General features: G+C 39.9%; 1 protein-coding gene across 6 annotated transcripts in view; it reads left to right on the forward strand.

The window, feature by feature from the left end:
* Window positions 1-25,000, forward strand: part of cep295 (centrosomal protein 295) — a 124,863-nt gene that overhangs the window by 29,551 nt on the left and 70,312 nt on the right. For 4 of the 6 annotated variants that reach the window (XM_039744138.1, XM_039744137.1, XM_039744139.1 and 1 more), the window contains exons 9-14: window positions 71-235; window positions 1,356-1,574; window positions 3,322-3,425; window positions 14,057-14,254; window positions 19,882-19,961; window positions 22,262-23,018. In XM_039744138.1, the coding sequence (XP_039600072.1) occupies window positions 71-235; window positions 1,356-1,574; window positions 3,322-3,425; window positions 14,057-14,254; window positions 19,882-19,961; window positions 22,262-23,018 (1,523 nt within the window). The remainder of the gene's footprint in view (window positions 1-70; window positions 236-1,355; window positions 1,575-3,321; window positions 3,426-14,056; window positions 14,255-19,881; window positions 19,962-22,261; window positions 23,019-25,000) is intronic. The other 2 variants (XM_039744140.1, XM_039744141.1) reach the window with 2 other exon arrangements.

Genomic DNA, 25,000 nt, shown 5'->3' on the forward strand with positions numbered 1-25,000 from the left:
ATGCTTAAACTGTAGAAACCACCACTTTTTGCAAAAGCATGGATTTATTTATTTTATTTATTTATTTGAGAGGTGAAAGGTGATGTTTTGTGCCCGAATCCAGAGCCACTTCCGGAACCATCTATTGCATCCCAAGATGAAGAGCTAAATGTGACATTGGAACCAGAGGCAGCAGCTGGCTCTATAGAAGACTTTGTGGAAAGTGAGGAAGCTAAGATTTTCAGAAAGTCACCTGGCAAGTTCAAATTGCACTTAATTTTGCTTTTTGTTAATACTGAGGTACATGCCTAATCTATGTATAAATATATATGTGCCTTTTTGATGCTTAGCACTTTCTGTGTAATAGAACTAATTTTGATTGAAACCATAGTTTCATTTAAAAACAAATGGAAGCCTTTATTTTTCTTAAGATATCGACCCCTTTTATAATAGAGCGAATTCACTACTGAATTCTATGCCTATATAGCTTGGACGATTAAAATGATTGAGTTGAAATTTACTGTCTGCCCCATGTATTGATGAAATACTTGCTAATAGTAAATTACCTTATTTTTTTTTAATTGGTTAGTAGAGAACTATTATTTTGGTGGACATGGTCATTATTTTGTGATCCAAATCTGTACGGATGGCAGAGATTACAAATAGATTTTGGTCAGTCTGCCTACTGTCCTTGCCTACCAGGCCTAATTCACATAACTTATTCAACCCTCCCTTTCAGCACCTGGTTCAGAGTCAAAATGACCCTTGCAGCCAAACAATATTGCTCAAGGGCAAATTAAGAAATTACTCATTAAGGATGAGTTTGTGCTTCATCACATTGGTAGTGAAAGATATTATTAGTTATAAATTTCTAATACAAGATGAATAGGAAAATGTATGCATGACTTTTTCTGTAATTTTCTAAATTATTGTGCATTTATACATACCAGAGTTAAAGATGCTAAGATTTGCATATGGTGTGACGAGGATTGGTAGGATCAGAAATGAGTACATTAGAGGGTCAGCTCAAGTTGGACGGTTGGGAGACAAAGTCAGAGAGGCGAGATTGTGTTGGTTTGGTCATGTGCAGAGTATATGCGGAGTATATTGGGAAAAGGATGTTAAGGATTGAGCTGCCAGATAAGAGGAAGGCCTAAGAGGAGGTTTATGGATGTGGTTAGTGAGGACATGCAGTTGATGGGTGTAACAGAACAAGATGCAAAGGACAGAAAGAAGATGTCTGCTGTGGCAACCCCTAGCAGCAGAAAGAAAAAGATGATTGTGCATTTATACATACAAACTATGTTGTGTGTGTGGTGGGTTTTTTTTTTTTTTTTGTGTTAGACATTTTTGAAAAATCTCTTTTACTTTAATAGTTCCTGAACTAGAACAGCCTGGTCCTGTTGTTGCCAAGCAGTCCTTACAAAATCTAATAAGTAGGATAAGGACACAAAGGCAACAGTGGATATACCGAAGAGAAACTGAGAGATGTAGTAATGCAGTGACGACTGAATCTGGTTCAGTTTCTAATGAAGGACAGATTGCACCAGAGGAAGATGTTAAAGAAGTTGATGATCAAGTTGTATGTTCTGAAGGTAAATTAACTTACTTTTTAAAATTATTATGAATTGTTAGGTACAGAACAATACAGAATATGCTGCAAACATTTACAGGTGCATCTCGATAAATTAGAATATCAAAAAGGTAATTTATTTCAGTAATTCAATTCAAAAAGTGAAACTCATGCATTCTATAGATTCATTACACACAGTGATATATTTGAAGCGTTATTTTTCATTTTGCTGATTATGACTTATAGCTAATGAAAACCCAAAATTCAGAAAATTAGAATATTGTGAAAATTTTCAATATTGTTGACACATGGTGTCACACTCCACTCAGCTAATTAACCCAAAACACCTGCAAAGGTGTCCTGTGCCTTTAAATGGTCTCTCAGTCTGGCTCAATAGGCCACAAAATCAGGGGGAAGACTGCTGACTTGACAGTTGTCCAGGAGACAGTCATGGACACCCTCCACAGTTTTGCATTTCATTTGGAGATCAAGGTCCCAGAGTCTGGAGGAAGAGTGGAGAGGCACAGAATCCAAGTTGCTTGAGATCCAGTGTGAACTTTCCACAGTCAGTGATGATTTGGGGAGCCATGTCATCTGCTGGTGTTGATCCACTGTGTTTTATCAAGTCCAGAGTCCATGCAGCCGTCTACCAGGATATTTTTAGAGCACTTCAAGCTTCCCTTTGCTGACAAGCTTTATGAAGATGCTGATTTCACTGTACAGCAGGACTTGGTACCTGCCCACTCTGCCAAAAGTCACCGCATTGATGCAGTAATTCATGCAAAAGGAGCCCAGACCAAGTATTGAGTGCATACATGGACCTTCATTTCAGTAGGCCATGATTTTTGTATTAATCTTTTTTTAATATTCTAATTATCCGAGATATTGAATTTTGAGTTTTCATTACCTGTAATCCATTTCGGCAAAATAAGAAATAAACACTTGAAATATCATTGTGTGTAGTGAATCTATATAATGAGTTTCACTTTTTGAATTGAATTACTGAAGTTTTTTATGATATTCTAATTTGAGATGCACCTGCACATGACTGCAAGGCCATTTTATACAGTCATTTTGTGGATATGCCTGAGTGTAAGACTGCATAAGGTATCTAGCTCTGTGGTCTTGAATTTTGAAAGTCAGCTACATGAGGCTGTTGAAGTCTCAAACTATAGATTGGACAGTTACCTACAGTAATCCTGGCACATCAAAAGCCATGTTAGATTTGGAGCATTATAATGAACGTTTTATTAATAAACGTATGGCATAGCCAGTTATAAGAGATGAATTTAGAGCAAGACCTATCCATAACAGCAAGTGAAGTATTTTATTGCATATCTACCTGTATAACAACTGATTTAATGCAGACATTAAAATTGTAGCACTTTTGGGAAATAAAGCATTCCTTCCCCCACCCCTCCATTTATATTTTTATTAAGTTGCATGCTTTTAGCAAAATATTTCATTTCCTTTTGCTAGCCATTAATAAGGACAAGTATGTTGCTTGTTAACTAATACTTGGAAAAACCTATTTAAAAATTTTAACCTTATTTCCTAATTAAATGTTGATTGCTCATCCACACTTTTATTTTACCATGTAGCCTAAGGGTTTTTTTTTCTCAGAAGAGAAATGTGTGCTATGGGTTTTTTTCTTTTACATTGTTTTCTTGTTACTCAACTGTTTTGTACCTTTTAGGATAATTTTAGTGTGATTTTATAGTGATGAATTTGTACTTGGACAAAACATGTTTGCCTTACTGTTGTCGCAGAGAATAAAATGTCATCTGAAGAGCCCGTTATTGCTGGTAGCTCTCTGCTACATCCAAACGAACAAGCATTCAAAATGCAGTCGGTAGTAGAAAGAAGAAAACAGGTTAGTGCGAAGCAAATTGCATTTAAGTTTCTTTTCATGACATTTTGTTTCTTTGGAAAGGTAAATTGCAGTCCTTTAGGATTAGCAAGTTTTGGACTACCCGTATGATATTTTTAAATATTACAATGAACGTGGATTTCAAGGACTTTTATAGATCCTTGATGGCAGCATTAAAATGTAGTGCTTTTAAAGGTGCTTAAATAAAGCTGTTTTCAAAACTAATATCTTTGGTGTAAGGTTAAATGAATGGAAGGCTAACATGGTTCAGTGGATCTTTAGTCTGTCCAGAAGTGCCATAGAGGTTGAAAATTTTTGCTCTGACCAGTCTCCAAGTTAGAAAACACATTCTGCTGTCATTTCTTTCTTTGTCTTGTTAGCATTATTATCCTGCCTTGTCGGGCATTTGACTTTTTTTGACTCGCAGCTTATTTTAGGTTTTTTATGTAGCTTTGAATAAAGCAATCTCCAAACAAAATAATTTATAAGGATGAAATGCAACATTTAGTGTATTCAATTTGTTTTATTTATAAAACTTGTAAAGGCTTACAGTGCCTCTGTTTTATATACTGTAAAAGTTAGATAGGAGCTAAGAGAAGGGATATTTATACTATGAGCAAAAACAAGCATAGCTGATGAATAAAAAAGGGTAATGATTGCATTTCATTGTTTTGAACAATCCATTTTGTCTAGATTCCCAAGTAGATTCTAGTTAGAAACAGGCAATGTTTAGTGTGCCTTATTCCTCTTTATCTATGGCATTGTCCATTAGCGGAATGTGACATTTTAATCTGGGTGTGGCAGACGAGCTTTGTATATCATCCACCCATCCATTATCCACCGCTTCTCCGAGGTCGGGTCGCGGGGGCAGCAGCCTAAACAGGGAATCCCAGACCTCCCTCTCCCCAGCCAACTCCTCCAGCTCCTCTGGGAGGACCCCAAGGTGTTTCCAGGCCAGCCGGGAGATGTAATCCCTCCAGCGTGTCCTAGGTCTGCCCTGTGACCTTCTCCCAGTGGGGCATGCCTGGAACTTCCACCCAGGGAGGCGTCGAGGGGGCTTCCTGACTATATGCCCGAACTACCTCAATTGACTCCATGCGGAGGAGCAGCAACTCTACTCTGAGTCTCTCCCAGATAACTGAACTCCTCACCCTGTCTCTAAGGGAAAGTACATCCACCCTGCGGAGAAAACTCATTTTGGCCGATTTTATCCTCGATCTTGCTCTTTCGGTCACTACCCAAAGCTCGTGGCCATAGGTGAGGTTAGGAACATAGATCAACTGGTAAATCGAAAGCCTCGCTTTTTGGCTCAGCTCTCTTTTCACCACGACGGACTGTAGCAGAGCCCGCATTACTGCAGATGCCGCACGATCAGTCTGTCAACCTCGTGCTCCATTATCCCTCACTCGTGAACAAGACCCTGAGATACTTGAAGTACTCCACTTGAGGTAGTAATGTGGTCCCATCCTGAGAGAGCATTCCACCCTTTTCCAGCTGAGAACCAAGGCCTCGGATTAAAAGGTGCTGACTCTCATCCCTGCCGCTTCACACTTGGCTGCAAACCGCTCCAGTGAGAGCTGGAGGTCACTGTCTGATGAGGCCAACAGAACCACGTCATCCGCAAATAGCAGAGACGGGATTCTGAGGTCACCGAACCAGACCCCCTCCACTCCCTTGGCTGCACCTAGAAATTCTGTCTATAAAACTTATGAACAGAATCAGTGACAAAGGGCAGCCCTGGCGGAGTCCAACCTCAATAGGAAATGGGTCTGACTTACCAGCAATGCAGGCCAAGCTCCTGCTCCTCCTGTAAAGGGACTGAATGGCTCATAACAACGAGCCTTGTACCCCGTACTCTTGGAGCACACCCCACAGGATGCTTCAAGGGACACGGTTGAATGCCTTATCCAAATCCACAAAACGCATGTGGACTGGTTGGGCAAACTCCCATGCCCTCTCCAGGATCCTGGCCAGGGTGTAGAGCTGGTCCAGTGTTCCACGGCTGGGACGGAATCCGCATTGTTCCTCTTGAATCCAAGAATCGACCATCAACCAAACTCTCTTCTCCAGCACCCCTGAATAGACCTTACCGGGGAGGCTGAGGAGTGTGACCATTCTCCGGTCACCCTTCTTAAAAAGGGGGACCACCACCCCGGTTTGCCAATCCAGAGGCACTGCCCCTGATGTCCATACAATGTTGCAGAGACGTGTCAACCAAGACAGCCCCACATCATCCAGAGCCTTGAGGAACCCAGGGTGAACCTCGTCCACCCCGGGGCCCCACCTCGGAGCTTTTTTGCGACCTTGGCCCCTGATATGGATGGCCAACCCAACCCCACCCCCCCACGGAATCCTCCAGCTCTAATTGCTTCAAGGTGGACATGCTGGTGGGATTAAGAAGATCCTCGAAGTATTCCTTCCACCGGTCAATAACGTCTGCAGTTGAAGTCAGCAGGGCCCCATCTTCACTGCACACAATGTTGGTGGAGCACCACTTTCCCCTCCTGAGGCGCCTGACTGTTTGCCAGAACCACCTCTGTGCCGACCGAAAGTAGTTTTACATGGCTTCTCCAGACTGCTCCCATGCCCAAGTTTTTGCCTCTGCAACAGCCGATGCTGCCACACGCTTGGCCCGCCGGTACCCCCTCGGCTCCCTCTGGAGTCCCACTGGTCAAACAGACCTGATAGGACTCTTTCTTCATCTTGACGGCCTCTCAAATCTTAGGTGTCCACCACCGGGTTCTTGGATTGCCGCCACGGGAGACACCGACAACCTTGCAGCCACAGCTCCATTCTGCTGCTTGGCAATGGAGGTCCGGAACGAGGCCCATTCAAACTCAAAGTCGTTTGCCTCCCTCGGAATGAGGAAGTTCTGCCGGAGGTGTCAGTTAAAGATCTTTCTGACCGGTTCCTCCACCAGACGTTCCCTCATTATACGTTTGGGTCTACCAGGTCTGTCCGGCAGCCTCTCCCTCCATCTGATCCAACTTACCACCAGGTGGTGATCAGTTGACAGCTCAGCCCCTCTCTTCAACCGAGTGTCCAAGGCATAAGGTCGCAGATCCGATGACACAATTACAAAGTCGCAACCTCGGGCATCTTGGCGCCAAGTGCCCTTATGTACACCCTTATGCTCGAACATGGTGTTCGTTATGGACAATCCATGGCCAGCACAGAAGTCCAACAACTGAACACCACACAGTCAGTCCTTCCCCCAACTCGAAGGCACAGGGAAGCAACCCTTGTCCAACGGGGAGAACCCCAACGTGCAGGCCTCGAGCCGGGGGGCCATAAGCAAGCCCACCCCTGCCTGAAGCCTCTCCCCCACAGCAACTCTAGAGTGGAACAAAGTCCAGCCTCTCTCAAGAGGAATTGTTCCAGAGCCCAGACTGTGTGTAAAGGTGAGCCCGACTGTATCTAACCAGCACCTCTCGCACCAGTTTAGGCTCCTTCCCCACCAGAGAGGTAACGTCCCAAGAGCCAGTTTCATTAACCGAGGGTCGCAACGCCAGAGTTCCCACCTTCAGCCACCACCCATGTCACATTGCACCCGACCCCTATGTCCTCTTGTGTAGGTGGTGGGCCTAGAGCGGAACAACGTTGCTCCTTCAAGCTGAGCCCTGTGGTCAATGGTCCAGCCACCAGGCGCTTGCCAGCAGGCCCCTCCTCCGGGCCTGGCTCCAGGGTGTGGCCCCGGGTACCCTTTCCGGGGCAAGGGAAATGCTGATCCTTGATTTAAATCCATGTGGGGTCTCAGGATCGAGTTAGTCTGGATCTTCACCTCAGACCTGTTTGCCTTGGGAAGCCCTACCCTTCTTGGATTGAGGCCTTGCCGTGGCAGAATTGCTTGTGTGGTCTAGTGATCCTCAGAGCTATGTTGTCGGGAGCTAAATGCTTTGTACTGTATTTTTGTTTTTGTTAACTATACTTTAATCGTGCATTATTCTTATTGTAACAATGTTGTAGAGGTAATAGAATTAATCAACCTAATAATATTAATTTACTTTTTTTTCATTGTCAAATATTCTGCATGTAAAAACATTATTACTACCCCACAAAACAAATCTGTCAAGTTGTGTTTTTTTTAATTATTGAACAATTTTTAAAAAATAAATAAATCCACTATTTTTCTCCGGGGCAACGCTGGGTATTTCAGCAAGTAAATTATAAAGTAAATCCCTTTCAATGACACAATAAAAGTATGTAATTACAAAAGTGAACAGTTGATAGGTAAGTGTCTAAATATACTTTTTTTGTCTACTTCTGGTAGTTGTGGTAAACCTACTCGTGTTTAAAAAAATCTTTAAAAAAAAAAAAGTATGGCGAAACATGTGTTTGGGTATTGGTTTAATTGTTTTGAAAGTTGCAGCTTTTTTCTCCAAAAGAGGCAGATCACATTTGTCTTAAATATTTTGTATTTGGGATGCGACAAAGGATTTGTTCACACCTCTGCCCCACTATTTGCACAGGCACCACATACACACGTAAGCCACAGGCACATATGTGATGTTTCAATAGCTTATACACGTTACTGAGGATTTGTTTTGCCAACAGAATTTCTGAAGCCTACCAAAAAAAAAACTCTAAATCCTGGGCCACCTTAAATTCTTTCACACCTCTCCTCATCAGTGTTTTTTGTTTTTCAAATGTGCTGATCGGCACAAGCAGCCTGCTATACCAACTCCCAAGCCGCCAACGGAGCTGAAGTAATTCGCAAACTTCTTCTTTATCATGGCATGAGGTGCCTGAGTTTTATATGGTAAATATATTGTTATTTGGAATACATATATTTCATGTGTGTTCTAGGTCTAAAAAGGATCTGTGTAAGTGTAGGATGAGATGAAATGCAAGGCAAGAAATGCTGAACACGTACCTAAAACAAACTTTTTCCTTGTTATAATAATAATGACATGAAGTGCTTGATTTGTAAATACTTTAGTCTAAATCTATACTAATAAAAGGCAAAGCACTCACTCACTCATCACTAATTCTCCAACTTCCCGTGTAGGTAGAAGGGTGAAATTTGGCAGGCTTATTCCTTACAGCTTACTTACAAAAGTTAAGCAGGTTTCATTTCGAAATTCTACACGTAACTGTCGACAACATCCGCCATGTTGAACTTATTTATGGCCCCATCTTCACAAAATTTGGTAGGCGGCTTCCCTGTGCTAAACAAAACCAATGTACATACTTATTTCGATGGTATGACGCGACTGTCGGCCGCCATATTGAACTTTACAATGGTTACTTATGGGCCCATCTTCAAGAAATCTGGTACACGGGTTCCCAACGTTAACTGAATCCTACTTACGTACATACACTGCTCACAAAAATTAAAGGAACACTTTTTTTTTTATTGAGCCTGGCATGAAATCAATTAAACCTGTCTGATAATTTTCTGGTTGGTTAAGCAGCTGAGGTCATTGTTAATCACTTTCAGCTGTATTGGTGTTCATGGACTTAACGACAGGTGCATTAAAGTGGCAACAATTACAAAACCCTCAAAACAGGACTGGTTTTACATGTGGAGGTCATTTCAAGTTTCTCCCTCTTGATCTTTTTTGGCTGGTTTTCCACTCGTTCTAGTTTTGGCTTGAGTAATCATCTCTACTGGCAGTATGAGGCGATTCCTTAACCCTACAGAAGTTGCACAGGTTGTCCAACTTCTCCAGGATGGCACATCCACACGTGCTGCAGCAAGAAGGTTTAATGTGTCTCCCAGCACAATCTCCAGAACATGGAGGAGATTTCAGGAGACTGGCTGCTGTTCTCGGAGAGCTGGACAGGGCCGTAGAAGGTCCTCAACCCATCAGCAGGACCGATACCTGCTCCTTTGTGCAAGGCGGAACAGGCTGAGCACTGCTCATGCCCTACAGAATGACCTCCAGAGGGCCACTGGTGTGAATGTCTCTACCTAAACAATCAGGAACAGACTTCATGAAGATGGCCTGAGGGCCCAACGTCCTGTAGTGGGCCCTGTGCTCACTGCCCAGCACCGTGAAGCTCGACTGGCATTTGCTCAAGAACACCAGAATTGGCAAGTCCGCCACTGGCTCCCTGTACTTTTACAGACGAGAGCAGGTTCACCCTGAGCAGCTGTGATAGGCGTGAAAGAGTCTGGAGAAGACAAGGAGAGCGATATGCTGCCTGCAAGCGTCGTTCAACATGACAGGTTTGGTGGTGGGTCAGTGATGGTCTGGGGAGGCATATCCATGGAGGGACACACAGACATCTACTGCGTAGGAAATGGTGCTCTGACTGCCATAAGGTATCGAGATGAAATCCTTGAACCCATTGTCAGACCCTACGCTGGTGCAGTAGGTCCTGGTTTTCTCCTAATGCACGACAATGCCCGGCCTCATGTGGCAAGAGTATGCAGGCAGTGCCTGGAGGATGAAGGAATTGAAACAATTGAATGGCCTTCACGATCCCCTGACTTAAACCCAATAGAACATCTGTGGGACATTGTTTCGGCCTATTAGGCGCCGCCAGGTTGCTCCTCAGACTGTACAACAGCTCAGGGATGCCCTCATACAGATCTGGGAGGAAATGCCACAAGACACCATCCGTCGTCTCATTAGGAGCATGCCCTGACGTTGTCAAGCATGCATAAAAGCTCGTGGGGGCCACACAAGATACTGAAAAGCATTTTGAGTAGCAGAAATTAAGTTTTTGAAAAAATGGACTAGCCTGCCACATCTTAATTTCACTCTGATTTTAGGGTGTCTACACAATTGAGCCCTCTGTAGGCAGAAAACTTTTATTTCCATTAAAAGACTTGGCATCCTTTTGTTCCTAAGACATTGCCCTGTCGTTATTTGTATAGATATCCAACTTCATATTGAGATCTGATGTATCTAATGTGTTTCTTTAAAGTGTTCCTTTAATTTATGTGAGCAGTATATATACGTCCATAGCCTGCAGCTCGGTCACCGTGTGTGGCGCCATTGGGTCCCCCATCCCAACGCCTCCCACGTTGTTGGCTGCCTACCTATATAAGGCCGTCCTTCGCTTAGGTCTCTACTTTCCCTTCCTTGCTTCACCACAGTATTCACGTCTCCCTGCTCATAACTACAGCCTTTTTATTTAATCCACGGCTTCTCCGCTGTTTTATTGTTCGTTTATTACGATTATAGTTATTGTGTAGGTATTTTAGACTTGCTTTACATTGTTCAGGTACACATTTCCTTTATCATTCCAACCGTACCCCCATTAACATGTCTATCGAGGTGATCACTATCAATCAAAGAACTGTCACTTACTGAGTGGTTTCCATGCCCGGAGATGGCACCTATCTTTTCCATTCTCTTTGTTACATATTGGACGGCCATATCAGGCTCACTCTTGATATACGGAGGAACATTGTTTCTTCTGTATTGAATGACTGGGGCAGGTTGAAGGTGTGGACTGATGATGGTACAGGAGATAATTATACTACACAGGAGCACTATAAGAGTGAAATGCTTAAGCCCTTCACCTATGGTTCTGCATGTGAGTTGATGGCTGCAGCTGAATTGTTCGGTTGTCGCTTTCAAATGTACCAAAATGGCCAAATATTTTACACCTTTGGACAACCGCCAATGCCTCTTAACCAGCTTAGATTCACAGGTGATGATTTTAGTAGTGGACTCTTTGATGTTTATGAATGTTTAAACTCTAAAAAGCTGGATGTGAAGTTCTCGATGAAATCGGTTGTGTGCTTACAACGCTTGACTGATGCCGAATGTCACTTCAACACAAGTCCTGCAAATACTGTTGTAATTAAAATTAAACCATGAAACTCAAATCGATTATGACAGCAGCAATCCAAGCTGTGAGATTTGAGACAAGACTGCTTTTCACATGGCCAACCAGAGGGCCGAACTGACAATGTGGTATACAAAGAGATCCTTAACAAATAATTATTGATATATTTTCCCTCAGTTTAAAAAGGTTTAATTTTCTTCTTAATAAAAATTTTAAGGCAGTACTTCGCCACTACGAAGCGCTGGGTATTTTGCTAGTATCAAATAAACGTGCGCTTTTATTCAAGAATATAATGAAAGAAAAATAATCATTCAATTTACATGTTGCTGTCAGTAAGTTAAAAACCCAAACTCAAATGTCAATAGACAAAAAGTTGATATGTCATCTTGTATGGTGCAGAGGTAAGAACTGCTGCCTTATAGCCTAAAGGTTCTGGGTTCATGTCTGGGTGCTATGCGTTTTGAAAAGTTGGCTGCTATTATTAGTAGTATAACATCATAAAAACTTATATTTGATTTGAGTCTGTAACACCTGGTGTAAGTTTTGGCTACTTGTACAAGTTAACGCTTTTTTTGAATTATTCAGTTTTATTCTGTCAGTGACGTTCACGTGGTACAACGAATTTGCCTCTCCCTGTCTGAGTTGATGGTGGTGATACACCATCAGCATGACACTGCCAGGTCTAAACACTAGTGTGGTGAATTGCTCACATGCTGAAGTGACTATAGCTGCAGGTGGAAGTCCCATTTTACTTACGGTGCCAATCAGAGTTTTGTTGCGGTGCAGCAGTCCATTAGCCAGGGAAAGCACTGTAAGGTAGCTGTTTGTTATGGTTCTTCCCTTGTCCACTCTGATAGCAGTCACGGGACATTGTGCAAATAGTTCTGAGCAGGCATCAACCACAGCAGCAACCGTGGTCATTGCTGCTCTTGTTAAAAGAATGGAAGTAAATGCCATCAACTCGGAAAGGTAGAGGCAAGTTCGTTGTTCCACACGAACATCACTGACAATAAAACTGAATAATTGTAAAAGTCAGCGCTTTTTTTTTTTAAAGTAGCCAAAATTTACACCAGGTGTTAGACTCAAATCAAGTGTATGTTTGCTTTTATTATATTATAGTAATAATAATAATAGCAGCTCACTTCTCAAAGCACAGACCACCCGAACTCGAATGATATATTATTTACCCTATACACCTCCAGGCACCTCACACCATGATAGAGACTTGAGCTGGGAGAAGTTTGACTGACTTTAGCTCTGTTGGGGGTGGGATAGCAAGCTGCTCTTGCTGATTGGCATTTGCTAAACAAAAGACTCTTGATGAGGAGAGGTGCGAAAGAATTTAAGGTGGCCCAAGATTACAAGTTTTTTCATAGACTTCAGGGATTCTAGTGTCAAGAGGAAAAGACTGTATACAAAATATATAAGCTGAGATAACCTTTCTCAAATTAAATTTGAAAAAGTAAAGTTGCCCATAATGAAAGTTTCATGACATTCCAGCCATCCTCCCCACTCCCAGATGCTACACCCAAACTAATTTTAAGGTGGGCACTTGTCAATATGAATTTCCAATGTAAAATAATACATTCTTAATGAAGCCTTGGTTTCAAGGGCTTCTTTATAAAGCACTGTTGAGCATTTAATTTAAATTAAGCAATGCTGACAATTAATTTGGTCCTAGGCTGACACATCCTATTCTAGAGCAGATCTTCTGTTTAGAAGTTGCACTAGAGTTAACCAAAGAGTGGCACAGAAATGAAGTTGGAGAATAAATGCATTACCGAACAATATAGTAAATGGTACAGGCATAACAGAAATGTATGAATCCAATATTATAGTGAGTAAATTCTTTACTCTGTATTTATTACTTTACATTCTTAACACCAGAATTGTGCATCCTCAAGGCTATCAAAACATGTATGTGTAATATAAATAGTACAAACATATGATCTGGTTCAGGATGTTCACAAATGCACTAAAGCAGAGAGAAACAAAAATGATACCTCACCTAATGCAGAGTTCCCTTTGTATGTGTTCACTATTATAACTTGTAGTAATCTAAGAGGCTCGGACTGTGGTGTTTTTTATAAACAGTTTCTTTTGATATGTACAAAAGTGTGTGTGTGTTACATTGACTCTAGTCACTTTTTGTCACCAATTCTACACTGCAGCTGGGATAATTTATATTCCCTTGAATTAGTAGAGGTTACCTGTCAAAGCTGTTTTGCAAGTGGGTTGTCTTGAATTGAATTAGATTTCACATCCCCGTACTTTGAGTTAGATTTCATTATTGAATGCCATTTTTTGTATGGTTGTATTTATGATTGCTATAAACAGGTGTCCAGGTGTTTGTTTGATTCTTGAAATGTTAGTCAAGTATATATTCTGTCAGCTTTACTTCTAGAGACAGGATTCTTAGTTCATCATTTATTCTCCATTTTAATGAACATTTATAATGATTACATTTTTTTCACACTGTGAATTCCAAATAAAATGTATTTTATGAAGACTATGTGTGTCTAATTCTGGAATTTTTTTTTTCTCTCTCTCTTGTAAATGTGGTACCCTTCAAGGAGTAAAACATTACCTACAATGTGTAATTTCAACATAAATTTTTATTAAGAGGTAGTTTTAGAGAATGTTTGGATATAAACAGAAAGTGAGCTGTTTGTTTCAATACCATGCCTCCAGTACCACCACTGAATTTGAATTGGTATAGCCAGGTTCAAGTGTCTTAAAGCTAATTAAATAAAATATAAATAAATAAATTATTTTAAAAAATCAATATGCTTTTTTAGATGTCTGTTTGTTATTAGCATTACTTTAAGGTCTGATCAGATAAAGAGACCAATGTCCTCTGCATTTCTTAGTATTTTAATTTTTTGTAGGAAGAAGAAATAGAGATGAAAAAGCAAGAGCAGGAGACTCTCCTGGCACAACTTGAAGAACAGAAAAAAATTCTTGAGTTACGTCTGAAGGAAGCACAAATTGAAAAGGACCTCATACAAGCACAGATGAAAAAGGACCAAGAAAAGGCAATAAGCATTGAAACTGCTTGCAAACAGCAGGTGTATCCTGCAACAGATGTAAGATTGTGCTTAATTATTTCAGATTCAAAGTTTGCCAGGGCCTAATATAATTTCTGCAGCTACTTTAGAACATTATTCTGTTTTGACTATTGAATAATTTGAGTTAAAGTAAGAGCTGTTATATTGGAATGTGTATTATTTACTGTTCATTGAACACATGTGCACCTTAGAATTGACTGGCCTCATATCAAGGGTTGTTTCTTGCCGTGCACTCAGTTTGATTGGGATTGACTTTGGGGCCATACAACCCTCAAAGTGGGTGAAACAGGTTTGAGTGCATTTACATAATTTGGAAGAAAACCTTGGTTTAAAATGGCCATATTGGTACTGCACTTGATACTGTTTTTAACAAAATGTGTATTTGCATTTCTTTTTCCTTGTTGATATTTACATTATAGATAGCTGTGTATTACACTTCAGCAAAAACCGATGATATTTGGTATAGCAATTGTTGATGCTTAAAGTGGTCATTATATTGATAACTAGTTTTACCAGCATCTGGAAAGATCTGTTGCATCCGTAATGCAAGGGTGAAATCACATATTGGCTTTAAGTGTGAAAAGATGAGAAAATGGATAAATAACTTTGACACTTACATGTATATGTGTAATTTGTATACATAAGTGTTTGTTGTACCTCATCGCATTGAGTTCAGGGGCCTCATGTATAAACGGTGCATACGGACAAAAATGTTGTGCATGCCCATTTCCACACTTGCATCGCGATGTATAAAAACTAGATTGTATGTTGATTTGTTATTTGGAGAACAAAAAGGAAGGGCAGGAATTGGGGTCAGTATGTTTGAGAGAGACCGCACTGCTGCAGTAAATTATTTCATCGAAGGCTGCGCAGAGTGCAGCAAGTATCTTGTGGGAGGCAGGAACAATCTCTGGATGGGGTGCTTTAATACATGCTTTAATTCCTATCATTATGAAAATGTCAAGTATACATCTTAGTATTTAAATTGTTCAGAGAGCTTTAATACCATGAATGTAATGTATTCTGTGTCCTGTCGGCAGAACACATACAGAGTACATAGAACACACAGAATACAAAGCATTTAATGTCCTACTCTAGTTACGATGAGATTTGAGAAACTAATAAATTAAATGATTTTAAGATGGTTATGACATTCTACTTTAATGACAAACTACGTGATTAAAGTGAAAATTTCGAGATTGAAGTTGACATTTGGACATCTTTTTTTTCCATTGTGGCCCAATTTAGTTTTTCTTTTCTCTGTACCCTTATACACTTCTATATGACACTCAGACAGTGGGCTATGACTTGCATTTTCATGGCGGCTTTGATATCTGAACACTTCTTATTTATTGCGGGCACTGTGCTACTTTCTGAACTTAAACTTTTGAGATTCTCTGCCACACTATCACTCGATCAACTTTCTTTTGTTGTTTATATCACTGTTTAAACCAAAAAATAGTATGTTTTTTTTCTTGCCTCTACTCCGTCTTTTTCCCCCATGCTTTTTCAATTTCCTTTTAACAGAGCGCAAAACATAAGGGGCTATTAATATTGATTTGCATATTCAAAGAGTCATAATTCTGGGAGTAATCGGGGAGGGGCAGCAGAGCGAGCACAAGCGTTATTTTTCACGCTGTCCGGGATTTATGGAGCAGAACATCATGGAAGTTGGCGTGCACACAGATTTTTGCATCTGGATTTTTTTTGTGCATATGCGCATCTCCGCTTTTGTCCATACGCCATGTTTTTTATGTGAATTCTACGCATGGCATTATCGATGAAGCCCCAGTTTTACTTGCACCCATTGTTAACAAGTGGATAAAATCAAGCAAATAAGTATGCATTCTCCATTGATAATCCTTGTTATACTTAAAAGTTTGGTGACTTTAAATGGCCACCTTTGGCCGAAGCCAACATTTGAAATTTTTGCTCCATAGATCTGTCAACTATAAGTGCTTTTATTGTGAAGTGGAAATATCTAGGAGCAACAGCAACTTGGCTATAGAGTAGTAGACCATGCAAATTCACAGAAGGGGAATTTCAAATGCTAAAGTGCAGAGCGCATAAAAATCACCTTTCTTCTACATTTCTCCCTACAGAATTCCAAACTGCCTTTCTAAGTAACATTTGCATAAAACCTATGTTCTGGGAGCTTCATAAATTGGCTCTCTGTTGCTGAGTAGCTGCATGCAAACCTAAGATCACCATTTATGGAATGGAGCAGTGTAAAGCACACCACCATTGAACTCTGGAGTAGTGCAAACATTTTCTGCTGTGATGAATCACGCTTTAACTGGCAGTTTGATGGATGCCAGGATACTACCTTCCATACCGCATAGTGCTTAATGTAAAGTTTGCTAAAAGAGATGGTTTGGGTTAGGCTCCTTGGAGCCAGTGAAGGGGATCGCTAATGCTACAGCATCCAAAGATGTTTTAAACAATTGCCATGTCCAGATTTGTAACAAAAGTTTGGAGAAGGTCCTTTTCTTTTCCAGTATGACTGTAATGACACTGTGAAGTCTGGTGCAGAGGGATTCTGCACAAAGAACTATATGTAGCCCTGACCTCAACCCTGTTGATCAACTTTAGAATGAATTGGAATGTGTATTGTGAATCATGGCTTGTCCAACATTAGTACATGAACTTCCAAATGCGCTTTTAACTGAATGACTACAAATTCCCACAGGCCCATCTTCTGGAAAGCTGTCCCAGAAGAGGGGAGGCTGTTTTAGCAGCAAAAAGAGAGTCAACTTCATGTTAATACCCATGGTTTTTAGAATGGAGTGTCCAGCAAGCTTATTTATAGGCTTTTTTTTCTGTATCAAGAACTTTATTGCTCTCGAGGTTGTTCTAGGCCAGAGGTCCTCAAAGTGTGGCTATAGACCACCACCAGTGGTCCCCAGGTACAAGTCAAGTGGTCTGTAAGCATATAGTCATCAGGGCAAAGTAACATTTAAATCTCTCCGCCATGTTATCTTGGATTTACTTGGGTATTTATTTGTAATAGTTAAGGTTGGTAGCCACCATCGGCACTAGTTAATAAATAAAAAAGGATACATGAGAAATGACTCTATACAACTACCATCACACAGCAAGGATTCCAACAGCTTTCTTCAATTCCACATCTTCCTGTTTTGTTTCCATTTGCTCCTTGTGATTACATGTTAATTGATCTTCATGGTGAGGAGCTGTAATGAATTGCTGGCTGAAATCCAGGATTTTGTCATGCAGATATACAGTAGGTATAGAAAAGAATTGCCCCCTTCGAAATATTTTTTTGCTTTACAGCCTTAAAATGAAAACACACAAACCAATATTTTTTTCCAGCTTACATACTCAATGCAATCTTTAACATTCAAGTGAAAGATATCACAGATACTGTTCAGAAGAATTTATACATAAAAAAAAATTGAGATTAATAAAGGATCACCCATTCCCCCAAACAATATTTGTAAACTCAATCAGGTGTAGGTAACCACTATTTCCATTGCAGACCATGGTTACTGGCTTCCACCTGTGATCAGTTGTAATCAGTGTGATTAGTGAAGCATAAACAGTTGTTCCTAGAGCATTCCCTTGTTTGCTGTCAGTTACACTACCAAGCAATTGACTTTGGGTGGCAAGCCACTTTCAGAAGAATTCGTGGATAGAGTCTTGGACAGATATAAGGCAGGAGATGGATACAAATAAATCTCAAAAGCTTCATCAATCCCATGGAGCACAGTAAAGTCCGTAATGAAGTGGCAAGTGTTGGGTACTACTAGGACCCTCCCTGGCCCGGCAAACTGGATGGAAGAGCAAGGAGGAAATTGGTAAAAGAGGCTACCAAGAGGCCAATGGCCACTTTGAAGGAGTTACAGGATCTTATGGCAAGGAATGGTCATTGTGTGCATGTGACAACAATTTCACAAGCGATCCATAATTGTGGCTTGCTCGGGAGGGTCGCAAGGAAAAAGCCACTTCTCAAAAAAGGCCACATTAAGGCTCGTTTGAGCTTTGCCAGAATGCACCAAGTGAAAAAAAGGTTGTCTTATTTGGCCTCAATACCAAACGGTACACCTGGCAGAAATCCAATACAGTTCACCATCCACAACGCACCATACCTACAGTAAAGCATAGAGGTGGCAAAGGCATGTTGTGGTGGTGTTTCTCTGCCACAGGGCCTGGTGCTGCTGTTAGGGTAGAAGGAAAAATGGATGGGGCAAAATACTGTCAAATTCTTGAAAACTTGCTACCCTCTGCCAGAAAGTTAGAGATGGGCAGAATGTTCACCTTTCAACATAAGAAAACCCAACGCACACAGCAAAATTGACCACACCATTGCTGAAGGAGAAATAAAATAATGTCCTTGTGTGGTCCAGTCAGAGCCCAGACCTAAATTTCGTTGAAAATCTGTGGAAAGATTTGAAGATAGTAGTCCACCAACAGTCACCATCCAATCTGACTGAACTTGAACAGTTCTGTAAAGAAGAGTGGACAAATATTGCTCAGTCTAGATGTGCAAAGCTGATACAGAAGTATCCCAACAGACTCAAGGCTATCATTAAAGCAAAAGATGGTTCAACAAAATATTGACATTGGCGGGTTGATCCTTTATTAATCTCAGTATGTCTTGTTTTAGATTATTTTTTTTATTTTTTTTATTTTTCTGAACTGCAATATCTTTCACTTGAATGTTATAGGTTGCATTGAGTAAGTAAAGCTGGGAAGAAATATTTTTTGTGTGTGTTTTTCATTTAAGGGTGTAAAACAAAACAAAATGGGAATATTTCGAAGGGGTTGATTGTTTTCTATACCCACTGTATCAGTGATGGATTTGAATCATAGTATTTTTCACATAAATGCCTTTAATAAAATTAAGAATTTTGATGCAAAATTACTATAAGTAGTGACTACCTTACTCAAGAGGGTGTGCTGTTAGCTTTGACGTTAAGAAAATAGTCCCAGGTCGAAAACACTTTCAGTACCAATGCTTTACACCAAGTAACAGTAACATGTTTGGCAGTATATAAAAACTGGCTGCAATAAATACCAAAAATATCCAAAATTTGCTGCGCAGTGGAGGAAAGAGCATATGTGTTTGCACACTAAAATGTAGTACACAAATGAATGCAATGATAACATCAATGAAGTGCACATCTGTATTACCCTTAAAATCACTCTTTTGTGGCTTGTCCATTTCTGGTGTGTGTTTATTACTCTCTATGTGTATGATGCAGTTCTTTCTGCATGTTGTGTTGCTTTATGATATACACTGCTTGGGAATGTATGCACAAGATGAAATTTGTGAAATCCAAAGTGTCATCGGTTAGCCTTAGACACGCATAATGAAAGGGTGATGGTAGCTAATACACTCAGTATGTCGGACATATAGTATAGCAGTTAAACAGATCCATTTGCATGTTAGCCGAGCTGCTGCTGTTTTTTGAAGGTCCAAATAACATGGATGCCTTAGATGCATTTTTTATTTCTTTAAGACAATAATACATGTCACTTTTAAACTGTTAAGGAAATTCGGTTTTTCATACTCTAGTCTAAAAAACAGAAGTGGTTTTTGTGTGCTTATACATATGTCTACAAATTCTATAAACATGGTGCTTGGCTTAGTGAATTTGTGTTTATTTACATCTGTTTCCTTACAGGAACATTTCCTAGAAGCTACAGATTCTGAACATTTGCAAATGATCCGTCAGTATCAGCAGCGCTGTCTGGAACAGAACCAGTGAGTAGTGTTTTTGTTTCTGACCAACACCTCTTCCTCCTGCAATCTTAAATAGCTGGTTTAATTGCACACCAGTCTGTAAAAGAAGAATGTAATAATCACAGTTCATTACACATTGTCCAACTTTTGCATTTTTATTTGAAGGAGACCACATCTGATCATAAGTGTATCTTTACTGCAGTCAAATATTCATTTAGTTTTGATTAGGTATAAACAAGTCACATCTAAGGCCTGCTTTTGCTGTCTGCCTGCTTAACAGAGATGACACTTTCTATCAGGACTTCAGTCCACCAAGGTGCCTGTAAGAAGTGCACAATCATACACACACCCCTCTCGGACTCCCTAGCCTGAATGTGTAAAATTGTCTGCTTCTTTTTAAATACTTATTTTAGTATATTCATTTATCATAGAACCCAGGATCAAACAGCAACTGATAAGAACTTGGTACCAGTTATGTGATATTCAAGTGTTCAGTATTAAGCCATACAGGTTTCCAACAATGGCAAGGCAGCTTCAGAATTCTGCAGTAAGAATAGTTCAGTGATGAATGACACTTTATTTATTAATTTAATATATTTAATTATTTTTAAGGATATGCATTCACCTTCAGTCCTGAAGGACTATAGACACAAATTTTGTATAAAACACAGAATTACATACAGTGTCACACAAGCACCTCAAAGTACTTACACAGAAATACACAAAATAAAACTACAGATCTATGGATATAAAATGTATGATTTGACCTGTAATACTGTTTTCCAAAAAGAGTTTTCTTAAAATTGTCACTTCATAACCATCAGTCTTGTGTGTGTTGTGTTTTTTTTGTTTTTTTTTTTTTTTTGTTGGAAACCACAGCTCCTGTAAAGTTTCAAGGTGGAGCCACTGTGGATTTGATTTATTGTTGTTCCAACACATCCCACAGTTTATTGGATTAAGATTTTGGGAATTAGGACATAAGGGTTACGCCTTGAACATCTGCCTCACATTCCTCAAGCCATACGTACCCAGCCATTCACATGGTGTAATGCAAAACTAGATCAATTAAACTAGGCAACCTTCTTCATTGATTGGAGGTCCAGCTCCAACACTTACATGCCCATTGTAGACATTGTTGACAGTGGACACAGGTTAGTATAGGCAATGAGACTGGCCTGCAGCTTTGCTGTCGCATATGTAGCAGTTTTTAATGCACTGTGTGTCGGGACACATTACTTTCATTAACTTATCCAGTAATTTGTGCCACAATAACCCTTCTTTTGGTTCTTACCTAGCAGGATACCTGTTTTTGACCCTTTGCATTAGTCTTGGCCACCTAACTCCCTGTCAGCAGTTTTCTTTTTTCTGTCATCAGACCACTGTTAGTAGTTAGTTATCATGGCTGACTATGATCACCCCATAAGCCTTGCCATTTTGGAAATGCTCTGGCCCAGTCATCTAGCCATAACTATTTTGCCCTTATCAAGAACCCTTGGGTCTTTACATCTACCTATAGCTTCTTCATTCAATATTTCAAATGTAAGTACCAAATGTTTGCTTACCCTGTAATGTATCCCTGATCTTGATATGCACTGTTGTTTTGAGATAGTGTTTACCAGGGGTGTCCAACTCTGGTCCTGGTGTTTTTCATTCTAACCCTTTTCCTAATCAGCTAGCATTTTCACTGGTAATTAACTCATTTTCCCTTCATTTTAATAGCCCTGTTTTTAAGGGTTCAGTCCTCTGAATTGATTAGTTTCTTCATTAAATGGCAGCCAAACAGATTATTTTCAGGTTAGCTAGTCATGTGCTGGCTTGTTTTGTGTCTCATTATGCCTGTTAATTAAGGAAAAAGAAACAACTAAGTGGCCTGAGTCGCGTCCATTAAAACTAAGGCTAAACAAATTAAACGGCAGCAGAAACGGCTCACTAATTAGATAGATGGTTAGAATGAAAACCTGTGGCTTGCCAGGTCCAGAGTTGGACACCCATGGTCTACTGCATACATTTCAATGACTCTAAAATGGAAGAAGTTGGTTAGGAAATTAAAAAAAAAAAAAAAATGCTAGTAGAAAGGTAATTTAATCTTTTGGTATTAACTGTTACTATGTGGTTAATTTTTGCTTCTTGTTAGATTTAAATTTCAATTTCCTTTTTCCAAACTCGCACATTAATGTGGATTGTTATAAGATTGTTATTAAACACAGTCTTGCGGCCTCTTCTTCTTTCCATTTCTTAAATATCTTTCACCATGGTTTACATGCAAAAGTTAGTTTAGTTACAAGCTTATTTTTCAGTTAACTGGAATATTGTTTTCTTAGGCGTCACAAGCAGTGTGTTGTTGAAGCACAAAAACGTCTGAATGACTATCGGATGATGCTAATGAAGAGATATCCGCAGATGTCCACTTCACTCTCGAAGCCATGCTCTAGTGGTACCACAGTATCCTGTTATACACCTGCGACTCAGGCTGAAGTGCTGAGAGAAGATGAATCGCACCTTTCTTTAGCCAAGCAAGTAGAGCAGCAACAAGGGGAGTTATTAGCACATAATCCTTCTACATTGCAAATGGAATGCCAAGAAAAGAAGTTTCCTCCTTATGGAGCATCTAAGAATAATAGTTTTTCAAAAACTTGTGCTGGTGGTTCTTCTGGAATAAGTGATGGCTCAATATACTCATATGTTCAGACCTCATGTCAACTAGCTGAGCCACATGGAGAGCAGCAAAGTGATAATTATAATTTAAAGCATGAAAGTCTGAAAAATTTGCCTGTGAACATGGAGGAAGTGAAACTGCATTCTGAGAGAAAAACTTTGGAACATGATGTTCCAGGTGCTGAATCTTCCTTTTCCAAGTCTTTCGTACCAGCTGTGCATGAAAGGGGTGTGGTGTTATCTTTAGAAGAAATGCATGCTAAACACAGACGCCTCTGCGAGTTACAGGAGAAGCTGAATAGGCAACAAGAAGCTATCCTTGAAAGGCAAAGGAGTCAATCAAAGCAGTTGAGTGAGAGACTAAATGAGCTGGAGAGAGGAAACCAAAGACTGGATATTCCTAAAGTAGAACAAGTAAGCAAGGTCAGTTGCGAATTGTAATTTGCAAGTTCCTCTAGTTTTCTGTCTTTTGGTCAAAAAATGTAATGATGCTTTTGAGGTTAGTCTTTGGATATGCTGCTTCGGGGTGTTATTTTTCTTTCTTGCAGGTAAAATGATTGTGTGGTTTTCAGATGTACTTTTCACTTTGCAGTTCCAATAACACATCAAGATCTATTTTTAATTTCAATAATGGAAATATGCAGTTTTTTACCACCGTAAAAAAATATTTTGACTACCAGTTACGGTGCACTGCACGATAACATGCAGTGAATACGCCGAAGTAATTTCCCCCATAGGATTGTATGTAATACAATTAATCCGTTCCAGACCGTACGAACTGTATGTAAATATATATTTTTTTAAGTTTTTAAGAACAAATAGTTAATTATACCATAGAATGCACAGCGTAATAGTAAACTAAACGTAAAAACATTTAATAACTCTGAGAAAGCCTTGAACAACAGCAAAAAGTGACACTGCAAGAGTTTGCGCTATAGCACTACGAACCGCTTGCTAAAAACCCTTTTTTTTTTTTTTTTTTTTGAGTTTTAAGCACAGAGAAAAAAATGAACATCTGAAAAATCTGTAATTTAATAAACAACCAAGAAAAGTAACATTGCAACAATGCACGTGCGTGCCTGTGTGTGTCTCTCGTGCACCTGTATGTGTGTCTCTGTCTCCTTCTCGTGCGTCTGTATGTGTGTCTCTCTCTCTCTCTGCACAGGAAGAGACTGAACACGCATCGCAGCCAGCATGCGCACTTCACGAGAAGACACACACACGGACACCTGGACGCGCACAGGGGTTTTTATTAAAGAGGAGTTGTATATGTATGTATCTATAGATAGATAATATGTGTGTATATATATGTATGTGTGTGTATATGAATAGAGAGAGATCTCTCTCTCTCTCTCTCTCTCTCTCTCTCTCTCTCTCTCTATGTGTGTATATATATGTCTCTGTCTCTGTCTCTCTCTATGAATCTCTCTCTCTCTCTCTCTCTCTCTCTCTCTCTCTCTCTCTCTCTCTCTCTATATATATATATATATATATATAGATAGAGAGATATAGATAGAGGTATATATATATAGATATATATATATAGATAGAGAGAGAAAGATATATATAGAGAGAGAGAGATATATATGTTGCAATATAGAGAGAGATATATATGTTGCAATATATATATATATATAGATATATAGATATAGATATAGATATAGATATAGATATAGATATATATATATATATATCTATACTAATAAAAGGCAAAGCCCTCACTCATTCACTCACTCACTGACTCATCACTAATTCTCCAACTTCCCGTGTGGGTGGAAGGCTGAAATTTGGCAGGTTCATTCCTTACAGCTTCCTTACAAAAGTTGGGCAGGTTTTATATCGAAATTCTACGCGTAATGGTCATAACTGGAAGCAGTTTTCTCCATTTACTGTAATGGAGATGAGCTTCAACGCCGTGGGGGAGTTTCGTGTGACATCATCACGCCTCCCCGTAATCACGCAGTACATAGAAAACCAGGAAGACCTCAAAAAGCGCTCAAGAAAACATGCATTATATAATTGAGAAGGCAGCGAAACAATAAGAAGCGGCGAGTGACATATACAACCATATTCATGAGTTCTGCTACTTCGGAAACAAAGCACGATGTAAACCTACACTTTAAATTAAGTTCATAGACAGGCTGCCGCTGGCGTTTGTAATTTAGTGCCTGCCCATATAAGGCCGTCCGTCAGCGGCAATCCAATAGCAAACTGCCACGGGTAAATATTCACGGGTGAAGGACTGTGCTTATGGAGAGGAAGATGAGATGGTCAGGGTGGTGTTTGACACAAACTCAGCGAAACTGCGAGAGAAAGTTTTAAGTGCCAGGACTAAGGTAACATTAAATAAAGCTATGGACATAGCACGAGATGGCACCAGCACAGCTGGGAACCTTGATGCAAGT

Source organism: Polypterus senegalus, chromosome 2 (assembly GCF_016835505.1).
Source record: "Polypterus senegalus isolate Bchr_013 chromosome 2, ASM1683550v1, whole genome shotgun sequence".
Taxonomy (NCBI): domain Eukaryota; kingdom Metazoa; phylum Chordata; class Cladistia; order Polypteriformes; family Polypteridae; genus Polypterus; species Polypterus senegalus.